Source organism: Sus scrofa, chromosome 15 (assembly GCF_054392235.1).
Source record: "Sus scrofa isolate SSC_HxYL_T2T_F1_AM1 chromosome 15, Sscrofa_HxYL_maternal_Yorkshire_Landrace_v2.0, whole genome shotgun sequence".
NCBI classification, from domain to species: Eukaryota; Metazoa; Chordata; class Mammalia; order Artiodactyla; family Suidae; genus Sus; species Sus scrofa.
In genome coordinates, this window is record NC_139397.1 from 62,210,434 (window position 1) to 62,231,076 (window position 20,643).

The following is a 20,643-nucleotide window of genomic DNA, read 5'->3' on the forward strand; positions in this document are numbered from 1 at the left end:
GCAGATGAGGCTGGGATCTGCTGTTGCGCTGCCTGTGGTGTAGGCCTGCAGATGCAGCTCCACCTGGATCCCACTGGACTCCGGAACTTCATATGAAAAAGTGGGGGGAGCAACTTGGAAGCTTGGGTTTACTGAGTTACTAGGTGCCCTCATTTAATCTTCAACTGTGTATGGAAAGTACTATTATCCCCCTTTTACAGATGAGAAGACTGAGGTGTGGAGCAAGAAAACCGTTACCTCCTGGCGCGGACTCCACAGCGGATGCTACCACGTGCAACTTCAGGGCTACAGCGTCTCCCCACCTCATCCCCCCAACTGCTCATCTGTCCACTGCTCGAAATTCGGGCGCCCTGCCGGCGGTGCTCAGGTGGAGGGCCACGCGAGCCGAAGGAAGCCAGAACGCAGGAAAGGAGCAGCGGAGTACCTGGAGACCCGGCCCGCTCCCCCTTCTCGGGGGCCGGGGCTCAGAACTACAAGGCCCAGCAGGCAGCTGCAGGGGGAGGAGGAGGAGGTGGGACCAGCGCGGGGTGAGAGAGAGAGAGAGTGAGCCCTCGCGCCTCGCCGGCGCACAGCGCTCGGAGCGCTCCTGCGGGCACTGGTGCGGCGGCCCCGGCAGCGGGCGGCGACAAGCGGGAGCCCCAACTCTGCTCCAGCCGCGGCGCGCGGAGGAGCTCGGGCTGTGCCCGGAGCTGGGCGGCGACGTCCGGGCAGGACCGAGACTCAGTTTAGCGCATTGCGGCGACCTCGCCTTCCCTGGCCGCGGGCGCGCGCTGCATCTAGGAGAGCCGCGGAGCCTGAGGACTTTTCTCCGGTCCGGGGGCGCCCCGCGGGGCGCACGGGACCAGTGCGGCAGTCGGCACGCCGCGGCGCCGGGGCCCCGGCAGGGCGATGGAGCCCGGTCTGCCAGAAGCTTGAGGGCCGCCGCCCGGTGCTGGAGAGGGGGGCCACGGGGTCTGGAGACCCCGGGCGGCGGACGGGAGCCCTCCCCCCGCCCCGCCTCCGGGGCACCAGCTTCGGCTCCATTGTTCCCGCCCGGGCTGGAGGCGCCGAGCCCCGAGCGCCACCGAGAGTCGAGCGCCCGCCGCGGGGCTATCGCGGCCCCGCCAGGACCGGAGCGGAGCCCGGGGGCGGCGGGCCGGAGCCGAGGACGCGGGCGCCCGCCCGCCCGCACAAGCCACGGCGGACTCTCCAGAGGCGGAATCGCCGAGCCCAGTGAGGTAAGAGCCTCGGCGCCCCCAGATCCGGGGCGGGCTCGGCGTCCCGAGCGGCCCCCGGCGCTGGAGCCCGCCGGCTGCGCACTCTCCCCGCCGCAGCCCAGTCGGGTCCGGCGCCTCCCTCCACTCGTTACCCGCCCCCCTCCACCCCCGGCTCCCTCCCCAGCGCCCGGCGCCCCCCTTTTGTCTCCCCTCCCTTCACTCCGTTCGCGTCGCCTTCTGCGCCCCCTCCCCGCGCTCGTCCCGCTGCTCCTCCTGCCGCCCAACTTTTCCGCCAACTCGCGCTGAGGAGCTGGTGAGGCGGCAGCGGCTCCGCGGTGAGTCCGGAGAAGGACAGGGCCGGGACCGAGGCGGCGGCGGGCCTGGGTTTCCTGGGACTGGGGAGGCGGGCGGGAATGGGCAGCGAGGGGTGTGTGTGCCTGTGCGTGTGCGTGTGTGTTGCATTCCACTCCATCTCTTTTTAATCCACCCATGGGGACTCACCCCAATCCAGCAGGTAGCTGTGGGTGAAAGGCTGAAAATCCGGGGTATTTTGAAGTCCTTTTCCACCTCCGGGCAAGTCCGGGGTCGCGGTTGCGGGTGGGTGGGCGGCTGGGGGCCTGAAGAGGGAAGGAAGTGGAGGGGTAGGTTAGCTTCTTTTCGAATAGGTTTTAAGGAGGTGTCGTCACCAAATGGCTGAATCTGCTTTAGCGGAGAGCGAGAAAGGAATTCCCTTTTCCAGAGGCGGGTTATCTTCTCCTTAGTCCATCTCTGAAAGGGTCGGAAGTTTGAGGAAGGGGAGCGCGCCCAGCGGGTGATGTTAAGCCTCATTATGGGGTCGGAGGTGGGGTGGGGAGGGGAATGTTCGTTCCAATCTGGTTCTTAGGAGGTGGGGGAAGGGATGAGGGTTTTGTCCGGTGCGGATCACTCGGCAGCGATGCATGTTGCTTCTCTGGCGCAGAACCCTTCTGCCCCCGTTCCCCTTTCCCGTTATGTTTGGGATTGGGGCGGGGGGCTCGAACTCTCATTTGCAGAGGAATTTATTGACGTTGTAGATGGGGTTCATTGAACACATATCCTGTGAAGGCAGCCAGACGCCTTGGGGTTGGGGGGCGGGGAGTGATGAAGACTGCTTCTCCCTTCTGGGCCCAGCAGCTTTAGCCCTTTCCAAAGTTTCTGCGATGTCTTCCCCCTCCCAACACCCCCCCCCCATTTTCCAGATGTAGCCGCCGCATCTGGTTCCGTTTCACCCCACACGGGTACACCGCAGCCACATTAACATCCCTCTTCTTCCCCCCTCCCCTGTCCCCCCTCCCCAAGCTTAAAACTGGTATTCTACAACTTGTCCTTACCACCTCGCTCTTTAAGAAGTTACCGTGGATCCCAAGTTATTTAGGATCTGTTGGTGCTGCTTTTTGGCTGCTGCGGGAAAGCGGCATCCGCCGGAGATGGGGCCAAGGTCTGGGTGGGTGGGTAGAAAGTGGGTACATCTCCTAAAGGTCGCCTCTCTGGCCATTGGTCTGACCCAGAACTGGCCCTGACGGAAGTTTCTAGAACCAAAGCCTGGCATTCTCGTCCCTTCAGTTACAGCTGGAGCCGCGGGAGCTTCTGACCCTGTCCGGAGCTCGGCGCCCGCCCGGTCTCGGGCCGGCAGCCCGTGGCGTCACGCGTCCCTTTTCCACTGTCCCTGGAGCGAGCCCGGGGCGCCGCGGCCCGGGGCGTGGGAGGACCCTAACCCCCGTCCCTCGGCTGTCGCTCTCTGTGTGTTTCTGTGTGTTTTTAAGGAGTTGTTTGGACTGCAGCTCCGGAAACTAAAGCGGGGCGTTTTACCACGTCAATACCCGCTGCAGCTTTGAAAAGCGTCAGGTTGCTGAGGGGTTTGGGTTCTACTCTTTGAGGCTGGAAAGCGCCTTCTGGTTCCAAAGTTGTGGCCGGGTGGGGAGAGTTGGTGGGGAGAGCTGGTCTCGCACCCTCTCTTTTCCAGCCTCTTTCAAATTGAAAACACTTCTCTGGTTTCCTCCTTTGGGCGGTAGTTTGGAGGCTGTAATGAAATCGCACTTTCTCTAGACACGGTAATTAAGGTGACTGTTTCCTCCGCAGATGTGCCCTGCCCTTTGCACCTCCGGCCCAGCGCTTTTTTTGGAATCCCATCTAAACTGTAGAACCTTAGCCTTGAGACTCTTGAGCAGAAAGTGGCCATTTTCCTCCGTTGGCCCAGGCTCCCGGTTTCCTCTCGGAGGCCTGTTTAAAAGCTAAGTAGCTGGCCCCGAGGGGATGTCCCTCTGTCTGGCTAATTACCCCCAAGCCTGGGTCATCGCCCTTCCTTTAAGTAACCGAGGGAGAGCCTTTGCGGAGGACCTAGCGACCTGACCTTCCTGATCAGCTGTCATGATGGCCTGCCTCCCTAATGACTTGTTTACATATTCCCCCCACCCTTGGTTGGGAGAAGCCCCAGGGCTGCCGCTGACACCCCCCCACCCCCAGGATCCGGTTGTCTGGGGACTGGGAGGCTTCGGAGGCCTGGCTCCAGCTGGGATGGTTGTGTATTTGCATTGGTGACGGGCTCCTTGAAATATCTGTTGCATTTACTCTTAGTCATAGCTGAGTGTCAGCTATTTAATGAGGGCCATCCGGGTGGAGAGCCACTTGGACAGTGTGCTCTCCCTGCCTGCTTTGATCAGGCCTATAGAAAAGCTCATTTTGGAGGCATTTTCACACATGAGATATGGGCCAGAGCGGGCACGACTTCCTTTTGGCTCCAAAGGGGACTGTCTTGGGTGCTTCTTTTCCTTGGCTCCTGGCCACAGAGGATGTGAGCAGTTCCTTTAGGCACCCTTAGAATAGCCAGGGAAGCCAAAGCCCAGGAGGAGATAGAGAAGGAGCATGATGGATGCTATGGCCCCACCCATCTCAAGGGAGAGGATAAGAACATCTCCAGACAGCTCTAAGCCCAGGCACAGCTTTAGTCCCGGTGGATGCTAGAGGCAAGGAAAATGGAGTTGAGCATCGAGTGGGTAGCATTATGTTCTACTCCAAGCCATGGAGACCAAGGAAAGTCCATCGGATTTTAGCCTTTAGTTGTATGCTTTTTGGTTCTTTGGGGCATTGACCTGAAAATAGGAGACTTGCCCTCGAGAGCTTGGGCTTTTGGCAGCCTCTGAACTCTTCCTTCTGGCCTTCGTTTTTCTAACCTCTCTCATCAAAATGGCTGTTGGTTAAGAGCTTCCTAGGAGAGTTTGAGCCTGTTGCTGCTGGAGGAAGAGGAGGTAGAGAGAAATGATTCATTGCCCTGAAAAGGCCTCATGTCACTTGAGATGAGTTTAATTTCCTCTTGGGAAATATGTCTTGCATTTGTCTTCCCGAGAGATGCGTAAAAGGTCTGAATGAACCAGGCCCTGGTAAGAGTCCAGATGTAGAGCTTTAGAGAAGACGCTGGTGTTTCCAGAGAGGATTAAAAAACAGACGAGCTGGAATATTTGCTTTTCCTCACTAAGGCCACACCTCCCTGAAACAGAAATTCTCTCCTCACCACCACTCCTGCTTGCAATTGAAGAAGCTATGTTTGGGCTCCAGGTAAATAGCCCTCACTTGGGTGAATGCCTCCAGGAGTTTGGTAGTGGTCCACTCGCCCATCCTGTCTTCAGTAGCAAGGTGGCCGAGATTATGGCGGAGGAGTTAGGGTTCCTCTTATTAGTACTCATTTTTATATACCTCACTCCCTAGGACATTTGGACACTTTTTTTACAGGGACTCAAAACTTTTAAGTTAGAGTTTCCCTCGGACCAACTAAAATTTTGCAAGCTGAGCTGCCTATGTTTTTTGTTTTTTGGGTTTTTTTTTTTTTTTCAGATGTTTCTTAAGTACTTGCACTTCCTTTCTCATCAGTGAGTAGGGAATTCTCACTTTTGAGAACAGCGGCCATTTCTGTTCAGAAGTCTTATTCTCATCTAAAGGGATTAAAGTTTTGGTGTTGCTTCCTCAAGTCTGAGGAATTGAGATGCTTAGAAAATGTCTGGGTGGATCTGCTTTGAAATTGAGTTTGGCTGGCTAACAAGGAATGCTCAATGATTTTCTCTGGCCCGATTGTCAACCTCTTTTCTGCAAGCATTTGTACATCAATTTCTTTTCGATCAGCCCCTCTTTTTTTCAGTCATTTACTCATCCACTTAACAAATGCATCAGCATCAGCTGTGTACATGTTCGGTGTTAAGGGCATTAACCAAGGTTAGTGAGCAGTAGTGCTTGCTCTTAAGATGCTTGAGACCCTGTGGTGTTTTGGGCAATTCAGAGGCTGCTCCGAAGGCCCAGGAAAGACTTGTGGAAGAGGTGGCCATTTGATTTGGGGCTTGGAGAATGAGAAAAGCATGGCCCATCGAAGATGGAGGAAAGGCAAAGAAGAAACACTCAGAAGGGTTCCTGTTATGGCTTAGTGGGTTAAGAACCCAACTAGTATTCATAAGAATGCGGGTTCGATCCCTGGCCTCCCTCAGTGGGTTAAGGATCCAGTGTTGCCAAAAGTTGTGGTGTAGGGCACAGATGTAGTTGGGATCCAATGTTGCTGTGACTATTGTGTAGGCCCACAGCTGCAGCTCCAATTTGACCCCAGCCAGGGACCTTCCGTATGCTTCAGGTGTGGCCCTAAAAAAAAAACAAAAGAAAGAAACACTTGGGAGGCGGCATGGAAGTGGCCAAGAGCTGTACTGTCCCCTAAAGTGCAACATAAACCAGGTGGAACATCAGACTTTTTTTAGTAGCCACATTTGAAATTAAGTAAAAGGGAATAGATGAAATTCATCTTCATACATCAATTCACTTGTTTCTATTTTAATAATATATTTGACTTAGCCCAGTACAGGTGAAATAGTATCATTTGAACATGTCATCAGTATAAAAAAATCATTGAAAGACTATACATTCTTGTACGTAGTTTTCATTTCTAGCACATCCTGAATCACACTAGCCCCATTTCAAGTGCTCCATAGCCACCATATGGGACAACTGGGTTTAGAGTCTGGGGTTTGAAGATGGATAGTGAGAAATTCCTTTGTAAAGGCAGTAAGTTTATGTCCTGTAGCCAATCACCAAAGTCTCTGGAGAGTATGATCAAGAAGTGACTCAAAGTTGGGGTTGATAGGTACAAACTATTACATTTAGAATGGATAAGCAATGAGACCCTACTATACAGCACAGGGAATTATATCCAAGTCTCTTGAGATAGAACTTGATAGAAGATAATATGAGAAAAAGAATTTGTATATATGTATGACTGGGTCACTTTGCTGTACAGCAGAAATTGAGAGAACATTGTAAATCAACTAGAATACAAAAAAAATTTTAAAAATCTAAATAGAGGAGTTCCCCACTGTGGCTCAGTGGAAACAAACCTGACTAGTATCCACGAGGGTGTGGGTTCGATCCCAGGCCTCGCTCAGTGGGTTAAGGATCCCGCATTGCTACAAGCTGTGGCATTGGTTGCAGATGTGGCTTGGATCAGGTTTTCCTGTGGCTGTGGTGTAATCTGGCAGATGCAGCTCTGATTCGACCCCTAACCTGGGAACTTCCATATGCTGCAGGTGCAGCCCTAAAAAGCAAACTAAATAAATAAATGAATGAAAAAGAATGTATATATACATGTGACTGAGTCACTTTGCTCTACCGCAGAAATTGGCACAATGCTGTAAATCAACTATACTTTAATAGAAAAAAAAGAAGTGACTCAAAGCAAGATGTTTATATATAATTCCTTACATTTGATTAGTGTTTTAGAGAGGAGAGAGCAGGTACTTTCACCCACGCTGCCCATTTGAGGTTCATAACCCCCTGTGATGTAGGCAAGGCAACTATTTTCGCTCCCTCTGATGACAGGTGGGAAAAAACTGAGATGGCTATCTCCCCGTCTCCACCCACCCCCACCCCCCAGTAAGGATTTCTGCACCCAGAGTGGGGGCTGGGCTGCCAGTCCCAGGAGACGTGACTGATAGGGAGAGGCTGATGGAGCCAGCTGCTTGTGTGCACCTTCGTGGCTACAGGTCACATCTGTCAAGCAGTGGAGGAAGGAGGCTGTTCCGAAGGGACCTGAAGAATTCATTAATTAGCAGAAGGGGAAGAAGATGAGGTGAAGGAGGCCGTGGCCATTCTTAGAGTCCCAGACAGCATATGGACTAGTGGCTCACATCACTGTTCCCTGCAATGGGATGTGTGCCCACTTACTTTCTCATTCCGGGAGTGGGTACCTGGGGGCTGGGGCTTTCTGAACATCCTTTGTTTTATAGATGTGGGACCCAAGGCCCAGAGGGGAAGGACAGGAGGGGGATTTTGCAGGGAAACTGCCAGATTCGTTTGAAGCTCATTGATCTCAGAGCTGAAAGAAGGCAGTCAGCAAGTAGACAGAACCTGCGAGGAGGTACGTAGGTTTTTCAGGGGACAGAGTGGTTGAGCGGTGGTATGCTGCCTGCCTGCTACCTTTGAAAACAAGCTTTAGGAGTTCCCGCTGTGGTGCAACAGGCTCAGTGGCATCTTGGGAGCGCTGGAATGCAGGTTCGATCCCCAGCCCAGCATAGTGGGTTAAAGATCTGGCATTGCCACAGCTGTGGCCTAGGTGGCAACTGTCGCTCAGGTCTGATCCCTGGTTGGGGAACTTCATTTTACTGAGGGGTGGCCAAAAGAAAAAAAAAAAAAAAGAAAACGAGCTTCATTAGAGTTCCCACTGTGGCTCAGTGACTTAAGAACCTGACATGGTGTCCATGAGGGTGCGGGTTTGCAGATTCAATATGGGAACACCCATATGCTGCAGGTGAAGCCATAAATATTAAAAAAAAAAATTAAAAAAAAAAAGCTTTATCATCTCAAGATGATACACGGAGTTTCCTGTTGGCTTATCAGGTTAAGGATCTGGCTTTGTCACTCACTGCTGTGGCCCAGATCGCTGCTGTGGCACAGGTTCGATCACTGGCCGGGGAACTTCCACATGCCGCAGGCAAGGCCATAAAAAAGAAAATAAAAAAACCTCAAGATGATACCACCCTTTCTCAGTGAATACTAAAAATTCATTCATGAACCTGGCTGTTCCCGTGGGACATAGGTTCTTAGCCAGGTGTACCTTTGCGGGTGACTGGCCTGCATCTGTTTGGCGTATCTTTGGGATGTAAGCAGATATGGGATGTGATGTAGGGGAATGTCTTCTGGCAGCATCACTTCTATCCCCAGCCAGGGATAATGCCCCATCCCATTTCCTGGGTGGCACGTCCATGAGTTGCCACCAAGGGTCTTTCTCTTGAGCAAAGGAATTGAGAATCCAAGACTATCCTGTTGCCAGAGTCACCTCGGCTCTGTCCTCATCTACAAGGTTTCTTCCCAGCACAGGGATGCCCTTGGGAGAAAATGAACTTGTGTCTGGTAGAGCTGGGTTCCATCAACCCCTTGCTGCTTCCTCCCACTCTGGCCTCTAACCTCCGAAAACCCAGGTGATCCAGATCGGATGCCCCTGCTTCCTTGCTGTGTATCCTTAAGCAAAGTGCCTAACTTCTTTGAGTCTCGGTTTCCCTGTTGTTTAAAGGGCAAGAATAACTCCTACCCATCTCATAAGTTTATATTGAGGAAGAAATGAAGTTTTACAGGTTAAAGTCTTCCTAGTGCATGCTTGGCACATAGCAGGTATTCTGTAAATACTTGTTCAATTCTGTCCCTTTCCTCAATTTGGAAAAATAGAAGAGAGATGTCTACTTTCCGTTTGATTTGAAATCATTAAAAATTTGAGGAAAGCCTTGGAAGGGAACAGGCGGCCGTGCATGCATCTTCCCCACGGGCAGGCGCTTGTGAACGAAGCCAAGAATCCAGGGGGGGGCATGGGGGGGTTCTGCCAGCCTGGACTGACTCACTCACGAGGGGCCCTCTGGCTGGCTCAGGGGGAGGCCGGGCCGCAGCACCACATTAGGGCATGTTCCGGGGAAGCAGATTCTCGGAATACTTGGATGGTTCCCTGGAGGATTTAGGACAAAAGCCACCTGGAAGACAGAGATGGCACCCACACGGTGCCCAGAAAGTCTTGTCACTCGGTAACTGTTTCAAGGCCAAGACCTGTTGTTCCAGAAGACCCTGGAAGGTGGTTTTAAATTTCACTCCTCCCGACCCAAGAAGGAGAAAGGGCTGCGTTCTGTGCCCTTGATGGGGGCCGGCAGGAGCCATCTTTGAACCAGACCTTACAAGAGCCCTTGTTCTTCAGTGTGGCTTTGTGTTCTCTCCAGTGAGGGAAGCTGGTAGAACGTGAGGCAGGGGCAAGGCATCCAGTTTTAGAGGCGAAAAGAAGGAGCCTGTGCAATAGCTTGTTTCAGCTTCTCCTCACCGCACAGGTCCAAAGAGGGCCAGTGTCTCACCTGGTTCCCATTTCCTAGTGTGGGGGCTTACGACATAATCCTTCGTCTGTCTTTATCCCTCACCCAGGGTTGGCATGCCCCAGGGAGAGGGAGATCTCATCCTGAGGGTGGGACTTGCCCACCCAGGTTTCCTCTGGGACCTTGCTGAGGCTGTCCACTCTCCCAGCACAAATGATCTGGGAACCCATGGCTTGGGGGAATGTTATGATGATTTTCCCAACCTGGGAAACAGCCCACACTCAATAAATAGTTGTAGGACAGAATTAAAGCCCTCCTTTGTCTAAGCGAGGCCTGTAAACCTAAAATTCAACCTTGGGGCAAGTCCACAGTTCCCCTCTTTGTGCCAGAAGGAGTACATTCTAGTTTCAGGCACTCTTGTGGACAGGATGCCCATGAGACTCACTTTCCCTCTTTTTCCCCTTGCCTCCCGCCCTATTGCAGACCCTCCTAACTTTGGTTTATTGATGGTTTTTTTTTTTTTTTTTTCCCTCTCCCCAGAGTCAGCTCACCAACGAGGATCAAGCCCACAGCAGCGTCTCCATGGAGGTGTGGAGCCTGGTCACCAACCTCTAACCGCAGAACTGGGATGTGCAGCTGGAAGTGCCTCCTCTTCTGGGCTGTGCTGGTCACAGCCACGCTCTGCACGGCCAGGCCGGCTCCGACCTCGCCGGAACAAGGTAAGGCACGGCCGAGGCTCCCTGAAGGCTCCCGGCCCTCAGAAACAGGGGTGGGCCAGGACAGACCCCTCAGCTGAGAGGGCTCCACCCCTGGGGGAGCAGAGGGCTCCTGGCCAAGGTACCTGGGCCAGTTGGGGCCTGGCTGTAAACATAACTTCGTCAGAGGTCATGAAGGCTGATGACATCTGCTAGAGGGGACATGCTCAGGGTGGGTTGGTGTTTTTCTCTTCCTAAAAAAAAAAAAACTTTCGCCTGGGACCCAAGAGCCAGCTCCCCAACCCAGACAGTGTATAAAATTGGTTTGGGAGATCCAGTGGTGCATGAGACTTGTGAACTGGGGTCCAGGACATGGACCAGACTACAGGCGAGGTGGAGGGATATGGGGGCTTTATAAAAACCTCGGGCTTCTAGGAAATTGTTCCACAGACACATCTCCTATGAGGGTGAGTGGTCATGGCCACATGCCTGCCATTTTGTCTTTCTTGACCGTGACTCCCAGGCCCTGTTTGGAGGCCTGGGAGAGAGTTGCCTCGGGTGTGTATTGCTGGAGGGATTTTGAAGAGATTGAGAACCAGGAGCATCATGGGGTGTGGGCGCTGGTAGAGACCTGCCGTTTATTGGAAATTCGGAGAGACTATTAGTAATAGGGAGGACTTGCCCCACTGAGCATGGAATTTTATGGACTTGTGAAAATACCTCTTGGAGATTACAGGTACAGCACACCTGGTGGCTTTCGAAGGTCTTTGAGAACTAACATTTGGACATTTCTCCTGCCAAAGAGTTGTGCAGCCTGTGACTCAGAGGCTGATGACATAAACAGAGGAGGTTGGCAGGTGGTGGGGGGGAAGGCTCAGGTGTGCATGTGTCGTGGTAGCTGCATTTAAAGGGCCATTCATCTCGCTGGCAGGACTTGTTGGAATAGCAGGAATGACTGAGACTATTAGGGTGATAGAGAAGGGGATTGCTTTCTAGAAGATGCACTCTCTGGAGCAGGCAGATTCCTGTTGCATTCAGTGATGGAACAGAAGGCAAGGCCTGAGCTGGGACATGGAGACCCAGAGCGGGAGAGGCCATCTCTGCCCACAGGCAGTTCACTGTTGGGTAGAGGGTGACAAGGACAAGGTAGACTGCATTTAACCACTCAGCAGAGTTATAACAAAATGTATTGGTAGAGCTCCTGTTGTGGCTCAGCAGGTTAAGTACCCAGCCAGTATCCATGAGGACACAGGTTCACTCAGTGGGTTAAGGCTCTGGTGTTGCCATGCACTGCAGCATAGATCACAGATGCAGCTTGGAGCTGGCATTGCTGTGGCTGTGGCTTAGGCCAACAGCTGCAGCTTGGATTGGACCCCTAGCCTGGGAACTTCCATATGCCGTGGATATGGCCTTAAAAAAAATGCATTGGGGATGCTTAGGAAGAGGGACAGCAGAGAGCATCTGAGGTGATCCAGAGGGATGGGTATGGGATTAGAAGGGAAATGAAGGGTGTTCAGGTGGAACAGCATGAGTGAGGGTGCCGGGGCAGGATGTACAAGGTGTAAAGAGAACGTCTGACCTGGTGAGTAGCTAGTCGTGGGAAGCAGTGCCTGGAAACATTGGATTGAATTAACGTATGGAAGGCTGTAAGGCCCTGCTGAGGAAATACTTCTTAAATGGGTAGATACTAGGAGTCTTGAAAAGTTCCAAGCAGGAAGTGACACAATCCAGCTTTCAGATTTTCAAGAAGCTGGGTTTGGATGGATGGGAGGAAGAAGTCAGATGGACCTTTTTTTTTTAGGGCCACACTTGTGGCATATGGAAGTTACTAGGCTAGGGGTCAAATCAGAGCTACAGCTGCCAGCCTGCACCACAGCCACAGCAACATGGGATCCTTAACCCACTAGGGCTGGGGATCGAATCCGCAACCTCATGGGTACTAGTTGGATTTGTTAACCACTGAGACACGACAGGAACTTCCCAGATGGTCCTGTGTTTGAATCATACCCTGACACTTAATATGTGCATTACTTGCTTTGACGAATTACTTAAACACACTCAGCTTTAGTTTGCTTATCTTTCAAATGGGGACAGGAATATAGGTTTAAGTGAGATAATCCAGATAAACACCTATAGATCAAGTGTTAGTAGTTATTCCTGCTGCTACTACCACTTGCCAGAAAGACAGGTTGTTTAAACGGTTGTATTGAATATCTAGGTAGAGAAAGGGTATTAATTCAGGTGGGGAAATGGTAAAGGAAGGAAAAATAGTAGAGACAATCTAGAAATAGGATCTGCCGAGGTCTGATATGTACGTATATGGCATATATGTACAATGGAGTATTAGTCGTAAAGAAGCATGAAATAATGCCATTTGTGGCAACGTGGATGGGCCTAGAGGTTATCATACTAAGTGAAGTAAGTCAGACAGAGAAAGACAAATACCACATGATATCACTTATATATGGAATCTAAAAAAATGATACAAACTTATTTATAAAATGGAAATAGACTTACAGACTTTAAAAATAAGCTTATGGAGGAGTTCCCGTCGTGGCTCAGTGGTTAACAAATCCGACTAGGAACCATGAAGTTGCGGGTTCGATCCCTGGCCTTGCTCAGTGAGTTAAGGATCCACCGTTGCCGTGACCTGTGGTGTAGGCTGCAGATGCGGCTCCGATCCTGTGTTGCTGTGGCTCTGGTGTAGGCCGGCATCTACAGCTCTGATTAGACCCCTAGCCTGGGAACCTCCATATGCCGTGTGTGTGGCCCTAGAAAAGGCAAAAAAACAAAAAGAAAAAAAAAAAAACAAGCTTGTGGGAATTCCCTCTGTGTTGCAATGGGTTATGAATCCGACTGCAGTGGTTCACATTGCTGTAGAGGCGTGGGTTCAGTCCCCAGTCTGGGAACTTCCATATGCTATGGATGAAGCCATAAAAATAAGATTAAAAAACAAAAACAAAAAACAAGCTTATGGTAACCAAAGGGAAAGGCGGTGAGGAAGGATGGATTGGAGATTTAGGATTGGCATATGCACACTGTTGTATATGGACTAGATGGTCAAGGGGGACCAGCTCTATAGCACAGAGAACTTCACAATATCTTGTGATAGCCTATATAGGAAAAGAATTTGAAAAAGAATGGATGTGTGTATATGTATAACTGAATCACTTTGATGTACAGCAGAAATGAACACCACATTGTAAGTCAACTACACTTCAATGAAAATTTCAAAAATGAAAGGGAGAGAGAGAGACTGTACAGGGTTATATGGGTTGGCTGTCAATTCTGGGTGACCAGAGACACAGATAGGATGAGAGTAAATGGAGTGAGGTCGGGTGGGCGGTTTGTGAGGTGCAGATAGGGTGAGATCTGGACCAGCCACAGCGCAGGCAGTGATGAGATGAGGAGCCCAAAGCACGGAGGGCTTGGGTGAGTTAGGTGAGGTTTGAGAATATGGATTTATGGTGGACCCTAAAGTACTTTTTTTTTTTAAACTCTTTCTAACCAACCCTTTTGCAGCCCAAGAATGGAGGGTGGAGAAAGTGAATAGTGTGCATCTTGGGCCTGGACACTTGTCAGCAGGAAGGGAGTGTCCAAGGGCCCAAGCATAAGAATCTGAGGAGTAGTGGTCACTAAAGCTTCTGGTTGTGCATCCAGACCAAGCCGAGGCAGTGACAGAGGACATAGCCAGGGGCTGAAGATTTTGCTAAGGACAAAGTACCTGCTCGGTGAACAGGAAGGAGGGGGTAGAAGAGGAGGACGGGGCTATTAGGAGGTGATGTGGTGGTAAAGAAGGAAGCGACACTGCCATTTTTGGAAAATCAACTTAACTGAGGTATCATTTACATTCTATAACATGCACTGATTTTAAGCCTACACTTTGATACGGTTTGGATAAATGTAGCGTCCCATGCAACAACACCCCAGTCAAGATATGAGACATTTTCATCACTTCCCGAAATCTCCTCGGCAGTCAGCCCCCTTCCCAGCTTTGGACCCAGGCCACCGCAGGTCTGCTTTTTGTCACTGTAGGTCAGTTTGGCCTATTCTAGAATTTCACACAATGGACTTATACGGTGAATGTGTACCCATTCACCTCTTGGTGGCCATTTGTGTTGGTAGCACTTTGGGCTGTTATTACTAAAACTCCTAAGAACAGTTGTGTACAAGCCTGTGGGCATAAAAGTTTCCCCGGCCTGCCTTGGTTTGGTTTTTGCCTCCCATTTCTCACTGCCATTGGCTCTTAGGAAAGTTCCTGTCTGCACCTCCGTAAAAGATGCTGGTGATGAATGTCTCTCCCAAGGTCACTGTGAGTATCAGCTCTGGATGTCTGCAAAGAACAGTGCTTGGACAGAGTCAGTGACCCATACATGGCAGCTGTGGGTACCTTTTCCTGGGACCCTACAGGAGACACCCATGTGGTACAGGGCTTGCTTCTTTGGTGGACTTAGCATGACTTAGGATGCAGGAGTGGAAATCCACTGGATGGGGACATCAGAGCCCGGGTCTCTGATTGAGTCAATCCCGCTCACATAGATTCCCCCTCCTGAGCTTTGTGAGAGCAGAAGTCCTAAGGGAAGACCTATCCCCATGCTTTGTAAACTATAAGGTATCTCATACATGTAAAGTAGAACCATAGTCTTGGCCCTGCTGATTATTAAATAACAATGCTGCTGCTGTCCTCAGAAAAAGCTAGAATCTGTGTATAAAAGGTTTGCCCCAAAGTTTAAAGCAAACTACCCAAAACCCTGCTCACAGTGACTGAGAACTTTTCCCTTTTAGAAAGGCTTTGCTCTGTGTGTGTGTGTGTGTGTGTGTGTGTGTGTGTGTGTGTGTGTGTGTGTAGAGCCCCTCCCCCAGTCTGCAAACGCTCCTCTGGGGAGTGGGGAGGGCCTGGAGTTTCTGGCTGTCCTTGGAAAGTTGATTTAATAAGGGTTCCAGGAAAACCAGCCTCCCTCCTTCCCTCCCTCTCCTTCCCCTTCTCTAGTTTGGGATCTTAAAGAGGCTGAGCTTGTTTCAGACCAGGCTCTGATGGGGAGCTGGGGGGTTGTGTGTGAGTAGACTGGAGTGGAGGTCATGGGTGGATGGGTAAAATGCGCTTTTACAAAGATAAGCACCAGCTTGAAAGACACTTTGAGCTTGAAGAGGCTTGTTTCTGTGTATTTTTCTCTCCTTTAGAATAAGACTTGGAGAAAAGCAAGTGGGTGAATCCAAAACTGCTTGCAAAGCCACTTCTCATAATTGGGAGTGGGGGTCCTGCCCCCTTTTCAGCAGTAATGTGGGTTAAATCACCACCACTCCCACCCCCATCCCCACCCCCACGGACCCCACAGTGGAGGGCACAGTACAAGACTTGCAGACTCAGAATACTTGCCTACATGCTCAAAAACCTGCAACTAATAAACGATTTAATAGCTGGGGTTTTACAGCTCCTCCCACCTACCCAGATTTGAAGGAGTCTGGTGGCCGGTTGAAGGGGGAGAGGTTACACTTAATGGAAAAGCCGCACGTTTCCATTTCTGGCTGCAAGCCCCCTGGATGCTGGGCGCCACAAAGCAAGGCTTTGTCTTTGTGCTTTGCAGAAACCTGGGCCCGTGGGGGAGAGGCTGCAAGTGGTGCCAGGGACATGGCCCCAGCTTCAAGTCTAGTCCAGGGCCCTGGCTGCCCCAGGCAAAGCCCCAGGGGGGTCCTGAAGCTGCCTTTGGCCCAAAGGGGTATGTACATGTCAGCCTGGCTGCAGGGGGAGCTTGAGTAGGTACCAGAGGGTAACCCACAACCCTCACTCAGTCTGTGGTCCACTGGCTGCAACCAGAAGACCAGTGTCTGGTAGCTGCCTGGGGACATGTGCTCAACCCCACTCCATCCCCAACATAATTTCTTCTTGTGGAATGAACCGGTTCACTTTTTTTTTTCTTTTAAGTTATAGTTGATTTACAGTGTTCTGTCAATTTCTGCTGTACAGCAAAGTGACCCAGTCATGTCTATGTATATATATTCTTTTTCTCATTATCTTCTATCATGTTCCATCACAAGTGATTGGATATAGTTCCCTGTGCTATATAGCAGGACCTCGTTGATCATCCACTCCAAATGCAATAATTTGCATCTACTAACCCCAAACTCCCAGTCCATCCCACTCCCTCCTCCCCCTCCCCCTTGGCAACCATAAGTCTGTTCTCCGTGTCCAGGAGTTTGTTTCTTTTCTGTAGATAGGTTCATTTGTGCCATATACTAGATTCCAAATATAAACAATATTATATGGTATTTGTCTTTCTCTTTCTGATTTACTTCATTTAGTATGAGAATCTGTAGTTCGATTCCCTTCTAGTTAATGCTGGACGTTGAAGAAGAGTTTCTTTATCCTGTGCTGGTGGAATTCCATGGAGCAGAGAGTGACGCAGGCTGACCCTCTGGAGAGCCAGGGCGGGGGTTGGGGCTGTGGGAACATGCAGGGCACTTAGCTACCAGGTTTCCCCAGGGGATCTGCTCTGTCCACCAGAGAGAGGTGGCCCCCAGGCCTCTGGACGGGGCATGTTTGCCAGCGGGGCTGGGAGCTGAGCTTGGCAGAGGGTAGGGAAGGGAGGACTGAGGGAGGAGGGCGGAGGACTCACGTGGCCACTTGACCACACCGGGCAAGTGCAGCGGAGCCACCCCAGGGCCGTGTTCTTGGCTCTGGCCACTGCATTGCTACACCATTAGCTTCACTGATTTTCCACTCCGGGTTTGCCAGCCAGCTCCCCGAAGTCAGGGAGGAGGAATTTCTCAGGGAAGAACAAATGGCTGTCCAGAGGCCTGTTCCTGGGTGGGGGAAGGGAGGGAGCCCAAACAAAGACTCAGACCCGGGATGCTATCCCACCCCCAGCCTGTTTCTGGGACTACCTGGCGCCTGGGGTGGGCAGGAACTGGAGAGAGAGTCAGGGAGGCCTCTAGGGCCTGTGGCCCCCTCCAGGAGTTGGGTCAGCAGCAGGGCCCTGGCCAGGATGCTTGCTCCTGGTCAGGCCCAAGCAGTGAGTGATGACTTGTGTCTGGGGCGGTGATGGATGGCCTGGGGAGAAGGCAGTTCTGGGGAGTCATTATCCTAGAGGGCAAGGTCCGGGGTCAGAGAGCCTGACCGGCAGCTGCGCCCTGTTTTTACAGGGCCTGGTTCCTCAGGGCCGCTGGGGGCTCCAGCTCCCCCTGTAGACACCACCTTTGCCTCTTCCCTCCCCGAAGCCTGGCAGCCAGACAACTGTTTCCCTGCTGACCGGGAGAGTCCAGCTGCTCTGGCACTGCTGATTTCCCAAATTCAGCTGCCCAGGCCGCCCCATTCATCCAGGAGAAATGGTGCCTGAGCAGACTCACTGCCAACATTCCCTTCTCTCTGCCCACTGCTCTCCCCAGCTCCTCAGCCCCCTAAGTGATTCTGCTGAAAGTTAACTGCTCCACCCGGGCTCTTAAGGCCCAGAGTAAATCCCAAATTATTTCCTCCTGGGACTGCTTCTGAACCTGGGGATTTGCTCTGACCTACAGCTGGCCACGGCCCAGTAGGGGGGAACAATGGCCTGCTGCCTCCAGGGCCCCTCCAGGGCCCCTCCAGGGCCGGCTGGTTGTGGCTGCTCCTAACCTCTTCTGCTGTTGGTTTACACCCACTCTCCCGGTCCCCTTGCCAGATGAGGTGCCCACTGCCTTCACTGAAAAACTTTCTCCCTGCAAATGGGAAAGCTCGAGAGAGGGGTCCGTCCAGTTCGTTCCAGGCACTCGGGTGGAGCCTGAAACTCAGTGCTTCTTCCTGATCCCACACGTGGTGTCTCAGCCCAGCCTCCTGGGATGGGTTGTGTAAAAGGAGGTGAATGGGGCTGCGTTTCCCAGACGTGGATGTGTAGGCGCGTCCAGCCTCAAGTGGGTGAGAGTGGGTCAAGGAGTTTGGCAAGGAGTGGACCTCAGCAGTTAGGAGCTTGGGCAGGGAAAGAGGTTAAAAACCATCCGCAGTGAAACTTCAATAACTTGATCAACAAAGAAAGTGGAACTTGGAGCTCAGCTCTTCCTCTTTTTATCTCCAGGATCAAAAACTAGCCTCTGGCTAATGGTCCGTCCTTTCTTCCTTCTTTCCTTCCTTCCTCCCTCCCTCCCCTTCTTCCTTCCTTCCCTCTCTCTCATCCAGCCATCCAGCAATCCACCTGGCCAAACAAGACTTCCTTTCTCCTTGCTGAATACAACATACACATCCATATTATATAACCATTGTTTGTTCTGGTCCCTTAGCTGGAACTGTCCATCCATAACCTTTCCTCCTTTCACTGTTCGTTATTCCAACTCTTTTTTTTTTTTTTTCTTTTTCTTTTTCTTTTTAGAGCCATACCCACAGCATATGGAAGTTACCAGGCTAGGAGTCAAATCAATTGCAGCTGCCGGCCTATACCACAGCCACAGCAAGGCCAGATCAGAGCCAAGCCTGCAGCCTACATCACAGCTCATAGCAACACTGGATCCTTAACCCACTGAGTGGGGCCAGGGCTCGAGCCCACATCCTCATGGATACTAGTGGGGTTCATTACCACTGAGCCACTGTGGGAACTCCCTATTCCTACTCTTAACTATAGGTTTAGCTTGGGTTTAGTTTAAGGGCCACATCTCTCTTAAAGCTCTCCTGCCTCCAAATTAATCACTCCCTTTCCCCTCTTTTCTGTGTGACTTTCAATCTAGCACTTACTTTCCCCTGCCTTACATTATATGGAGTTTTTAATATATGGTTATTTTCCCCACTAGAGCAAAGTTCTATACAATTAGAAGGAATGTTTTATTGCTCATGTATTTATTTATTTTTTTTGGCCACACCCATGGTGAATGGGATTTTCTGGGCCAGGGATTAAATCTGAGCTGCAGCTGCAACCTATACCACAGCTGCAGCAACCTGGGTCCTTAACCCACTGGGCTGGTCTAGGGACCACCTTCTCACCTCAGCAGCAACCCAAGCTGCTGCAGAGACAACACCAGATCTTTAACCTGCTACATCTTTATTGCTCTTTTAAAACATGGACATTTTGATATGTAATCTAGGTTCATTATAGAAATTTTAGGAAATACAGACTTGTAAATTGATAAAGAAAACCTCTTAAATGCCCATCATCATTCAAAAATCATCACAGTTAATACTGAATCTGGGGAGTTCCCGTCGTGACGCAGTGGTTAACGAATCCGACTAGGAACCATGAGGTTGTGGGTTCAATCTCTGGCCTCCCACAGTGGGTTAAGGTGTTGCTATGAGCTGTGGTGTAGGTCTCAGATGCAGCTTGGATCTTGCGTTGCTGTGGCTGTGGCGAAGGCTGGCAGCTACAGCTCTGATTAGACCCCTAGCCTGGGAACTTCCATATGCCGCAGGTGCGGCCCTAGAAAAGACCAAAAAAAAAAAAAACTGAATCTGTTTCTTTGGGGGTTTTTTCTCGCATTTATACAAATATGACTTTTCAAAAATGGAATGTATATGTTATATGCTGGTTCGTAACTTCAGCAGGTACTTATTGCCAGATGTTTTCATCATGCTTAAAGAACTACATAGTAGTCCACTGTATGGATGTGCAAAATTCATTTTACTCAGTCCTCTACAGTTGAACATTTCTTTTCAGTAGTTTGCATTTAAGTGAACATACTTTTACAAATAAAATTTGTGTATCATTCCCACTGTGGCACTGTGGGTTAAGAATCCCACTGCAGCAGCTCAGGTCACTGCAGAGTGAGTTTGATCCCCAGCCTGGCACAGTGGGTTAAAGGATCTGGTGTAGGTCAAAGCTGCAGCTCAGATTCAGTCCCTGACCCAGGAACTTCATATGCCACAGGTGTGGCCATAAAAAAAATTGTCGGAGTTCCCATTGTGGCACAGTGGAAACGAACCCGACTAGGAACCATGAGGTTGCAGGTTTGATCCCTGGCCTCGCTCAGTGGGTTAAGGATCCGGTGTTGCCGTGAGCTGTGGTGTAGGTCGCAGACGCAGCTAGGATCCCACATTGCTGTGGCTCTGGTGTAGGCCAGCAGTAGCAGCTCCAATTCAACCCCTAGCCTGGGAACCTCCATGTGCCTTGGGTATGGCACTGAAAAAACAAAAAGACAAAAAAAAAAATTGTCTATGTTTCCAGGGATATTTACATTCTACAAGTCATGATTACATAGTACCTAATTTCTCCAGAAAGATAACACCAGTAAAAGTCCTTTAAAATAATAATTAGTAAATATTATTTATTACATCTTTACACTCTGCATGCTTTACATATTTTTACATCTTTACCCTGATCCCACAGCAGTAGGCTTTATTCCCATTATCAGATGAGGAAACTGAGGTTCAAAGAGTTAAGTTGTCTGAGGTCATCTAGTTAGTGAGAGTTTAAAGTAGAATTCAGGTTCAGGTAGATCTGAGTCCAGGATTTTGTTGTTGTTGTTGTTCTTTTTAGG

At 50.8% G+C, this 20,643-nt stretch overlaps 1 protein-coding gene across 21 annotated transcripts in view; it reads left to right on the plus strand.

Moving 5' to 3' along the window:
- The first annotated feature begins 568 nt into the window (after window positions 1-568).
- FGFR1 (fibroblast growth factor receptor 1) overlaps window positions 569-20,643 on the plus strand; it is a 53,522-nt gene continuing 33,447 nt past the window's right edge. For 11 of the 21 annotated variants that reach the window (XR_014829898.1, XR_014829899.1, XM_085000067.1 and 8 more), the window contains exons 1-2: window positions 569-1,217; window positions 10,064-10,242. Coding sequence is in view for 17 of the 21 variants with exons in the window: in XM_085000067.1 (XP_084856193.1) it covers window positions 10,152-10,242 (91 nt within the window). In the remaining 4 variants the exon portion in view is untranslated. Of the gene's footprint in view, window positions 1,218-1,490; window positions 1,532-10,063; window positions 10,243-20,643 lie in introns of those variants that run through there. The other 10 variants (XR_014829897.1, XR_014829901.1, XM_085000053.1 and 7 more) reach the window with 1 other exon arrangement.